Here is an 11,334-nt window from a genome sequence, read left to right on the forward strand (position 1 = left end):
GTCCGGCGTCTCATCAGCAGGTTGTAATGAAATCCGTCTCGCCAAACGGACGACGAGAATAATCATAAGATGGCATAAGACTGAAGAATTTACACAGATCCCAGTGATGCGCTGAATAGTGAGAGTGAAGTGATTGTCATTGTGTCCTCTGTATTTAACCGCCACCCTTGGTGAGCAGCGGGCGGCCATGACACAGCGGGCGGAGCAGTGTGTGGGGACGGTGGCACCTCAGTGGCACCTTGGCGGATCGGGCAACCTTCTGATTACGGGGCCGCTTCCTTAACCGCTAGGCCACCACTGGCCCCAATAATGTTCAATAATGTTCTGAACAACAATTAAATATATATATTTATATGTATAAATCAATTTCTTTTTTTTTTTTTTTTTGTAGAACCTTTACATGTACATCAATCCACTGGACTGATTCTCGTAATCTTCTTCGATGTCCTCGTCATCGGACACAGCGTACAGTCCGTTCTTACGCTGCTGATGCTCATTAACCACGTGAGGACCTGAAAAAGAAGCCATAATCGGTCATAATCAAATCTCGCTATGCAGACAACTTTAAGGCCGCATGCAAAGATAAATTCCAGAGTGATGAGATGAGGACGTGTTGCCACGGTGACTAGCAGGGCTGGACCTGCTAGGTAGAACTGGTGTAGAGTCCTCGGAAACTGTAAATGGGTTTACTGTAAACCAGTTCTCAACCAGTCTGGGATCCCTCTTATAAAATAACAGGGATTAGATTTTTTTTATAGATATAAATTAGGACAATCGATTTACAGAGACAGCTGTGGGAAAGGGGCTCAGGCCGCAATGGTGCGCCCGAAGGTGTCCACAGAGGCAATTCCTTGTCACCTTTTTTCAAGTGCATTTGCATTTGCAATGTCATTTTAATGTATAATTTGACACAGCGACTGGTCTGACAGCCCTAATAAACATAAAAGGTCATATTAACAAAATGTCCTCCTTTTTGCTCTGCTAAAGGGAACTTATACTAAATTGGTGTGTTATTGCAGATTTTGGCACGTCACACTATAAAATCAAACTGGATTGGAATTTGTTGCTTGCTCCTTTGACAAATGATGGAATGACATTTAGAACCATTTTGATGGTTTTGTCAGGTTAGGGCTACTTGCAGTGTTTCAGTGCAAAGTTATAGGCAGCAGTAGGGGGCGGGGCGTCAGTCCACTTTCTCCACAAACTAGAGGGCAGTGGCATCTGGGGGCGGAGCTTCCCAGAATTTTATTGCCAGCCACTGCCATTACAAATAAAGCAGGAGCTTTGACTTACAGAACATTAATGATAACAGCCACAAACAGTGTGCTTATACCGGTACACGTAAAGTTCTTTTACATTTACATTTACATTTACGGCATTTGGCAGACGCCCTTATCCAGAGCGACTTACAAGGTGCTTTCAAGTTACCATCGGTGAAGAGATCAATTCCGGTTCACTAGGACCCCAACTATGAATACACGGTACTGCACGGTACAGTTGCAGATTACATAAAGTTTCACGGACTGTCACCATGTACGTTTTTAAGTTTTGTTTACTTGATTCATTTCTTAAAAGTTGGCTTTTCTCAAAACTCGGAGTGAAATAAGTTGCCTTATTATTTTTAGTTGGCAGAACAGTGAAGGGCCGAGTGGATATGAAGTTCTGTGGTGGCCAGAATTGTCCTGGAAAGACAGCCAGGACATGAGTTTGATAAAATGCCAATATTACCAGACTCCCAACACACAGTCGGGAATAAAGGCATAAAGGTATTCCCTCCATCCAGAGTCATCTTTCACTGCCAGAGCTCAGTGAGATGGGCGCGTTCCGGGAAGGAGGCTCGGAAAAAGGATCCTGGATGCGCAGATAAAGGGGAAGAGGGGAGCAGATCCCCCCCAGAGATGGAGATAACAGGGAGACGGTCACAGCAACGGGATGCCACATAATACACGAAGCGTCCGTTCGCCGCGAGTCCCCCCCCCGACCGCCTGTCACCAGCATCATAGCCCTTCCTTCACAATCAAGCCCCTGACAATGTAAGGTTATCTGCGGCACTGTGAAATTTCTCGGAATGGCAAGTTCACCTTTGCTCACAGTGAAGATGATAGGCAATGATAGTTCGGGGAGGAGATCGATTGGCCCTGATTGTTGATTCGTACATCTCCTCGAACCACGGGGCGCCCAAAAAGTGCAAAAAAAAAGTTTTCCTTCCTTTCCTTCTCCGACCCTACATCCCATCACCTGAGCAGTTACTACTGGCCACGCCCTTCTGCAGCTCAGATTATCTGCCGACCTGGATGCTTTTAAAACCCGGTTGAAAGTACACATTTGAAATGAGGCGGGTGTTTGTCATTAATTTCCGCCTTATGTAAATTTCTTCATTTGTTTTTATTTAGCTCTTACAATATTAATTGTTATTACTTATTTTACAAGTACAGTTGGTCCATGTAGTTTTGTGTACAGCACTTCGGGATGCACACTGGTGTCTGAACTGTGCAAAAAAGTTAACGCAACACGACCCCGTACGTCAAAAATTGATCACCTAAACTATTTATTGCAGAATTTATTTTCCTGAAACATAGTCCCTTCCTAAACTATTTCAGAGTTACTTTTTTCTGATTAGTTTCACTAATGACTAAAGCTTCCACTACCAAATAAATATACTTTGTTTTACGCTGAGGATGAATAAAATTAAGAAAATGACATGAACTGCAAGTTCAGAAGTTACAAGTGTAAATGGTGGGCAGAGTCTGGGGTGGAAAATCCACATTCGTGGTGCCTGTTAAAATAGAGCCCCAAATGACTGACCTCGGTTGCATTTACATTTTACATTTACATTATTTACCAGACACCCTTATCCAGAGCGACTTACAATCAGTAGTTACACGGACAGTCCCCCCCTGGAGCAGCTCAAGTGTCTTGTTCAGGGAAACAATGGTTGTAAGTGGGGTTTGAACCTGGGTCTTCTGGTCTATAGGCGAGTGCGTTTCAAACATACCTTTCTCAACAACCTGCAGCCTGGCCGAGGCAGACACCTGGCCGAAGGCGTTGGTGGCCGTGCACGTGTACACGCCCTCGTCATCACGCCGGACGCCTTGAATCTGCAGCCAGCCAGTCAACTCAAACCTCTTCTGCCCTCCATGAGCCTGGCAATTACAGAGGGGTGGAGTCAAAAAAAGAACAGACAATGACATTCTTGGCATTTATCTGCATTTTAAATTACGGCATGTACCAGACGCCCTCATCCAGAGCGCCTTACGGTCAGTAGTTACAGGGACATTCCCCCCCCTGGAGACACTCAGGGTTAAGCGTCTTGCTCAGGGACATGATGGTAGTAAGTGGGGTTTGAACCTGGGACGTTGTGGTTTTCTTGGACGAGTAGCTATGCTGCTACTCACCATGCTGATGCTACATTGTGACAACATGCTCACTGTTGCATGGCTCATGTACTAAATCAAATATGAACAGACAGAACTTGCATTAAGAATTGAGTTGCTTTTCCTAGCCTTATTCCTCTTTAATTCAATTTTATTCGTTTCGCAACTTCAGGGGCAGTGGTGGCCTATAGCGGTTAAGGAAGTGGCCCTGTAATCAACATTTACATCAACAACATTTATTTCTTATATAGCCCAAAATCACATACAGTATGTCTCAATGGGCTTTGACAGGCCCTACAGTTGACACCCCCCACACTTGACCCTTCTGCACACAAGGAAAAACTCCACACAAAAAAACTCTAGGAGAGAGAAAAAAAGAAAGGAAGAAACCTTGGGAAGGAGTGATACAGAGAGGGACCCCCTTCCAGGGTAGAGTGAGCCTACAAATGGTGTCAGTGCAGGGTTGGATATGATATAATGATAAGTCCTACGGTTGTAGGGTTGGAGAAGTCCAGGATGTAATCAGAAGGTTGCCGGTTCAAATCCCGATCCTCCAAGGTTCCACTGAGGTGCCACTGAGCAAAGCACCGTCCCCACACACTGCTCCCCGGGCGCCTGTCATGGCCGCCCACTGCTCACCAAGGGTAAGGGTTAAAAGCAGAGGGCACATTTTGTTGTGTCACCTTGTGCTGTGCTGCAGTCTAAAATATTTTACTACGCACAGCCAAATAAGAGAGCAATTCTGGATGCATTTCAACGCATGTTGTACTGATATAACAATGCACGTGACAAATAAAAAGCTGGAATCTTGAGCCCAATGTTTGTATCTCTGCTACCTGCATGGCCATGTTGGACTCGTCAGCGGGCATGAAGATGGGGTCGCCCTCTCTCCTCCACTGGATGGAGGTTACGGGAAAGGAGGACACTTCGCATGCGAAGATGACATCACTTCCTTCCAGCATGTGGGCGTCCCGAGGAGCGATGGTGATGACCGGCTCTGAAGAGCAAGAATCGTGTGAAAATTAGAAGTCCTGCAAACTCAACGGTTTGATGAGCACAGACGAGGTTTTAAAACTGTAACTGCAAGGCGATCGAGCCTCCGGACCTACTAAAGATCTCATTGTCTGAATAAACACCGAAAACCAATATACCGATAGCCATAATTTGGAAGTGCAATTACAGACAAATAAAAACAGTCCACATCTAAACAATTTAGAAATATGCATTTATTTTTTTGTTTATTATGAGTGTGTTAACCGACTTTATCAGATCAGTAACGGAAAAAAAAAAAAAACCCACAGTCAATAACGCAGAATATAATAATCAGCGCGATCTTGCTCCAGCACTCGTTTGCGGATAATCGAATGAGGCTCTCTTTATTCACTCCGTCCCTCCGTAATGGACAATCTGCCGTCTCTGTCCTGCTAATGAGACGCATTAAGGCCTCACGGCGACCCGGCCCTTTTGTTTTTTACCTGCCGCACCGCGGGGATGTTGGCCTGCCAAAAGGGACGGCCAAATGGCGCGTTTGCATGATGGGGCCCGTCCCCATTAGAAAAGACCCTCACAGAGCTGCGACCTTTAACACGTTTTAAACAAGCCTTGCCCTCATTTGGGGTGTCAACTGAAAACCTGGGGTAACGGGCCATTTGCTTTAAGAAGCAGGTTTTTAAGGAGCGGATTTAAGGTAAGAAGTTCCGTGTAAAACACCCTGGACTCACTCGCTTTGCAGGGACCCTGGTACGCCACCTCCAGCCTGTTGCCTTTGGGCCGCCTCCGCTGGCCGTCCCGGATCTGGCACACGTTCTCGTAGGTCTTCCCGTCTGTGCCGCACAGCACCTCCTGCCTGGCGCACATGCACACCGCTTTGGGCGCCGCGGCCAGGCTGGCGTTGCCCCGGCGCGGGACCCGGCAGCGGAGGCCCTCGGTGCAGCGTCCATAGAAGCTGGTCCTGGTGGAGGAGTCCGGGTCGCAGAGCTGCCCCTCCCCGTTACCGCACTCCCAGCAGCAGCCACACCCGTCCCGAACCCGGCCTGCCGGGCAGTGCAGCAACCGTTCGGGCACCGGGCACTGGTCGGCCTGGCACTTCTTGGGACAGCCTTCTCCGGGACGAAGGCCATGCTGCCAGTTTACGTTCTGGAGACGTTCTATGGGCAGTGGCTCGCCGGGGATCGCCAGGACCAAAGCAAAGGTGACCAGAATGAGATCCATTGGCCGGTTTCTTCGAAGGTTTTCCAGCAGGGCCTTCACAAGATCTCCACAAAGTTCTTCTGGAAAAAATAAAATGTTGTGTCAGTGTTGCGGTGAAAGTCCCGAAAATCTGAATGAACTAATTCTCAGTCTGCATTGCAGGGCTGATCTTGGTTGCTTTTGCTAAAGTGAAGAGAGATGCGGAAGAAAAGGCCCTCAGACAAAAGTTTTGCAGCGTCCCCTTGCTCAAATGGCCCCAAAATACTGCACCGAAAGGACAGGGCGGGACTAAGCACTGCAGCTGGCCAATCAAAGGCCTCCCTTTGTCCAGGGAAGCGGGAGGGGGCGGGTCGAAAGGTCGGCCCGGTTGGCGGTAAACTCAGCTCCTCTCTCCTGGCCCACGATAAAAGGTGGGTTATTACGGAGGAGTCTGAAGAGCTCGGGGCGTCTGAGCTTGAAATAGATCTGGAAAAAAAAATCCCCCAATGTACCGCTTTCCTAAACTCATATTTCTTTTACTTCATCGCTGTGATTTAAGGCCCCCCCCCCAAGGATTTGTTCCATCCTGTGTTTCTATACGCTTTATCAGTGTGGAAGGGCACGTGATGCAATTCCGAGATGTATCTTATAAATAAGAACATTTTACTTAATATGTGGACAACTCCCAACTCTCACCTCGCCCTTTAAACCAAAGCAAACCATTAGAGGGCCATTAAGGGGCCTCTGTTAATTGTAAATAATCTATCATTAATATTGATTAACTGTGCCGAGCACGTCTCATTCACCACCACGCCACCTAATGAGAGGGGCTCATTGGACGTAATTGCTCCTGCAGCTTCGGCGGGCCGCAGGAATGAATGGCCTATTTCCATGCAATGAAGGGAAAGCTGCAGGCGCCGCGGGGTCGGAGGACTGCGCCGCCGAAACAACACTGTGAAAAGGAGAGAAACGCGGGGATGAATGGTATTAAGCTCCGGGGGGGTCGCCACTGAGGAGTTTCAAAGTCAGACCCTTAGAAAAGAAACCCTGTTTGAATGTAAATTCGTTTTTTTTTTTTTGCTTGAGACGCTCCCCTCTTTTGGTTGTTTAGCCTTGACAGTGTGAATCCAGACATTTTCATGGAATTAAGAGACTGGTGGACACAACCCAAAACTAGAATGAAGACATAATGCTCTGGGCTTCTCAATGGGTTTGTATCCCAGGTCTGAATATGAAATCAAGTATGTGAAAGAAATGTAAATGGGTGCAAAACCATCACGATTCCCTTCATCACAGAAGATCTTTTTATTTTTAACTGAGATTGGGACAAATTTTTAGTCTTTAGTGTACAGGTCAAGTCGGAATCTCAACAACATATTCCTTTTTTTTTTTTAATCAACAAAGTTAATTTTTATTGTTTTTAATCTGTAAGCAAAAGAAAACATAGGACATGAAAACTGAGGTTTATAAAATTCTGCACAATTTATAAGAGCACAATTCATTTTTAAAAATAAAATACAGATTAAATAGTATGAATTACTATACTTAAATACTAAGCATCTTAATAAAGTCTCAAAATACAATTAATACGACAAGATCATTTTCAAGGACAGAAAACAGAAGCAATTTGACTTTTTTGCCCCCTCCTACAGTGGAAAAAAGATGAGAGACAAACATTTTTTGTAGAATGTTGAACCTTGATTGGCAATGACCGTCTCCTGTAGGTTTTAACCAGGTTTACACACACTGTAGCTGGTATTTTGGCTCATTCTTCCATGCAGATCTTCTCAAGAGCTGTGAAGATCTGATTTTGGGGCTGTCGCTTTGACACGGGTTCTCTATTGGATTGATGTCTGGAGACTGGCTCGGCCACTCCAGAACCTTGTAATGCTTTATTGCCAGGGGGGGCGTGTTTGGGTTCATTGTCATGCTGAAAGACCTAAAGCATCACGTTTCCACTACCATGATGGTGTGGACATGCGTCTTTTACACCGATAACCTGTTCAAACATGTGCCATTAATACAGGTAAGGAGTGAAGGATAGACGAGCTCCTTAAAAAAGAAGTAACAGGTCTGTGAAGGCCAGAATTCTTGCTCGTTTCTAGGTGCTAAATACTTATTTTCTGCACCATTATACAAATACATTTTTACATTCTGTCTCTACGATGAAAATTACAGACCTCTCATCTTTTTAACCGGTGGCTGCCAAATACATTTCCCAGACTGTATGTACCAGGACATGAATATATTCTTTTTTTGTGATAGAGATCGGACATGGCGTCCTAGCGTTTGCAAGTTAAAATAACATTGACGCGTTCTGCAAGGAGACGATGAACGGCTCAGCAGAAGCTCTGCAATGAGGCTGACAACCGACCAACCAATCAAAGCCGCCGTGGCCTGTAAAGATTTGCTGTCTGTTCCGAACAGCGGAAATATGATCTCAATTTCCAGCTGGCCTTTGTATTCAGTTTTTTGTTTATCAATGACATGAACTTTTAAATGCACCTATGATGGATGCTTTTGCCCCGTAATGATTCTTTTTAAATGGGCAGGGCATGTCAATGCCGCGGAGATCAATGGCCATTTATTTCTCCCTTATTAAAATGGGCCTTGTGTAAAAGCAATATACTAGCAGGCGAAAAGGGAAAGAGCCATCCAGGCATCATGGAGCCGGAGCAAATCCAATTCCCTTTATAACGATGTCACAGGCCGGATGGCTCGCGGAGCGGGCGCTAGTAAAAGTCTGAGAGCGTATCTGCTGCCCAAATGGCGATTGTATTATGATAAGTGTTAACAGGGGAAGGATACGCCCCACCGCCGGGACGGTACGCCACAAATTCTGCTAATAGGAAAGCTTGCTTCAAGGTTACCACGCTGATCGGGGCTTTACAGCAGGATTTGCAGACGATGCGTACTGTTTGAATCGAACTGTCTTTGATCGGAATTGCATGGAATTAAAAAAACTGAGTCCTGTTCTACACTACATGTATTTTTTTTGGATGCATTTTATTAGATCACTTACTTAATTAAAAAGGCTGTCAATCGATTGATCGTGATTATTCCGCTCACGGTTTCAACAGTGTGAGTATCAACGTTTGGTTGCCACTCCTGAACTTCCTGCATGGCAGACACACCCGCCCTCAAGCACTGATGCAATGCGGACGTGTGACACGACTAACACACGACTAACAAAATGCATGCTGTTTTTTTTTTTATGCATTAAATAAATTCAATTAATCGCAGCAATAAATGTGTTAATTTCGACAGCTCTAACAAACACTACTGGTCTGTAATAATAATAAGGAAAGCAAAGTAATCTATCAGGGGGTTAGCAAGTCCTATATTTGTTGGAGAGCACTACTGAATAATCGAGAAAATAAATACTCAAAAGAGCAGACAGACATGTTTCATGAACTTTACACCTCTGGGATGTGCGAGGCAGCTCCATTTTTGGTTTTCTATTCTACCACCTCATTAAACGATCAGTCAGATGGGACACGAACAGTAGAACGAAGCAGCGTTGCCCAGTTGGTTTGTTTCAAATTCAAATTTTGTGGTTAAAAATGGGGTTAAACGAGATAAGATGCTACAAAGAGCAGCGCAACATAACTTGCTCTTGTTGGTTTAACGTTGGTTTAACAGGGTGGTTGTAGCCTAGTGGGCAACACGCTCGCCTATGAACCAGAAGACCCGGGTTCGAATCCCACTTACTACCATCGTGTCCCTCAGCAAGACACTGAACCCTGAGTCTGTCCAGGGGGGGACTGTCCCTGTAACTACTGACTGTAAGTCTCTCTGGATAAGAGCGTCTGGTAAATACTGTAAATGTAAACGTTGTGCTCTGATATTTAACAGGTTTTTTTCATTGTACGTTATTTGGGCTAGAAAGCTGCATCTGGCAACACCGAACCAACGGCCCACTGTCGGGAGAAACACTCCGGCATGGGCCACATTACAACTTTCTGAATAATTAAAAGCTGCGCGCGTGCCGTAGTTCAACCAAAGTGCCCGGCCATTAGCTGCCCTGGGACGATCTAGCGGGATCCTCCGCATCGTAAAAATGCAGCATCCCGGTAAACAAGTCTGCAAGGGAAAAACAAAACAAAAAAAACCATGGTTGAGGTGGTGGACCATCTAGTCTGACCATCAAGCGGTTAAGGAAGCGGCCCCTAGCGCTTAAGGAAGTGGCCCCGTAATCAGAAGGTTGCCGGTTCGAATCCCGAGATTGGTGCCGCTGAGGTGCCACTGAGCAAAGCACCGTCCCCACACACTACTCCCCGGGCGCCTGTCATGGCCGCCCACTGCTCACCAAGGGTGATGGTTAAAAGCAGAGGACACATTTTTTTGTGTCACCTTATGCTGTGCTGCGGTGTTTCACCATCTTTTCTTCGTCTGGCCATGTGAAGTGAAATCCCTGCAGCAGAATTTGAATTATATTCTGACACGCCGCACATGAGTCGACGCCTCCGTGCTCCTCGCTGGCCTAAAGCGCACCGACTTCTGCGGTTACACAAAGTTTGCTTTTGTCTCGCTCGCGTCAGAGCCCTCTGCCTCCATCCGCCATCTGCTCGCGAAGAATCTGTTTCACTCCGCGAGCCAAGCCCAGACTTTATTGGTCCTAATGGCGCTATCAGCTGAGCCGCCAAACCCAATTACAGCTTAAAAAGGGAGGCCACCCTAGCTAATCATGGCCGTCTAACCCGATTTCGCTGTGATGAAGAGACGGGATAAAGAGCAGTTAATGGAGGGAGAATGATCTCACAAATACAAAAAACTCAATTCATTTCTTTGGGAGGGCAATCTGTCCCATTCACTGGTAATGGAGTGGAGTTTCATTAGACTCTGAGCCTATAAGATGCAACGCCGTCCTCTTATCGTCCAAATGACGCACACATCAGAACATCAAATATTAACATGACGCCTTTTTTTTTTTCGTTTTTCATTAAAGCAACGGGGCGAGTTGCCTGAACGGTTTCACGGTCCGAAAATGTCTGAGAGCTCTTATGTCCCACATGAATAATGAATAACGTTCGTTGTGCGTTTGATGCAATGTTTAGATGACTAATAGCAATCCTAATGTATCTTTGAAATGCGCGTACGTATACGTTTGTAGTGATGGATGAGTGCAGACTACTACAGGGCAAGAACCATTAAAAACAGCCAGACCTCTGAACGGTCCCTCACTATTAGTACAATTCATCAACCGAGGTGGGGAAAAAGGAGGAGAAAGCGGAATGGGTCTTTATTAAGCTCTTTGCAGTACTGCGACAGCAAAAAGTTTAATAAGCCCCCACCCCGCCCGGGCCCCTGTCCCCTCTCCTGCTCAGCATTTCCACCTCGGGGGACGGACGCCTTCCGAGCGCCGCAGATATGATGCGAAAGACGGAGGGGCTGGACGGGGCGTGGGGCGCAGGCCTTGCAGACGGACATTAGGCCATGCCGGAGTTAAAATCCTATTAGTTTGAGTTGGGAATCGGATTATCGTCGTCGAGAATCACTCGTCTGGCAACTAGGGTCTAATTTACGCCAATCAGTGGCAATTATTGAGGGGAAGGGGAGCTCCTATTAGGGATCCTCATCCACTTAGTCTAATGAATGGGGTAGATTCAATCTCTTGCTGTGGAGACATATCGGGGAGCAGCAGCTGGAGGGTACAGTGCCGTGCCAAAGGAACATCACTGCTATTCGTCAGACGGGGGGGCCGGGAGGGGGGGGTCGCTGGTTTTGGGGGTCGACTTAAATGGGGGTTCCGATAAGGTCAAGGGTCCTCAGCAGACACAGACCTGCAGAA

The 11,334-nt window shown here is 46.3% G+C and overlaps 1 protein-coding gene across 1 annotated transcript; it reads right to left on the bottom strand.

Moving 5' to 3' along the window:
• Positions 1-335: 335 nt before the first annotated feature.
• kazald2 (Kazal-type serine peptidase inhibitor domain 2) lies at positions 336-5,698 on the bottom strand. The gene is made up of 4 exons (XM_028960787.1): positions 5,096-5,698; positions 4,211-4,371; positions 2,996-3,143; positions 336-512 (listed from the first exon to the last, which is right to left on the bottom strand). The coding sequence occupies exons 1-4, from the start codon at positions 5,583-5,585 to the stop codon at positions 397-399; spliced, it is 915 nt and encodes a 304-aa protein (XP_028816620.1). The 5' UTR covers positions 5,586-5,698; the 3' UTR covers positions 336-396.
• Positions 5,699-11,334: the final 5,636 nt, after the last annotated feature.

The sequence above is a fragment of the Denticeps clupeoides genome, chromosome 18 (genome assembly GCF_900700375.1).
Source record: "Denticeps clupeoides chromosome 18, fDenClu1.1, whole genome shotgun sequence".
Taxonomy (NCBI): Eukaryota; Metazoa; Chordata; class Actinopteri; order Clupeiformes; family Denticipitidae; genus Denticeps; species Denticeps clupeoides.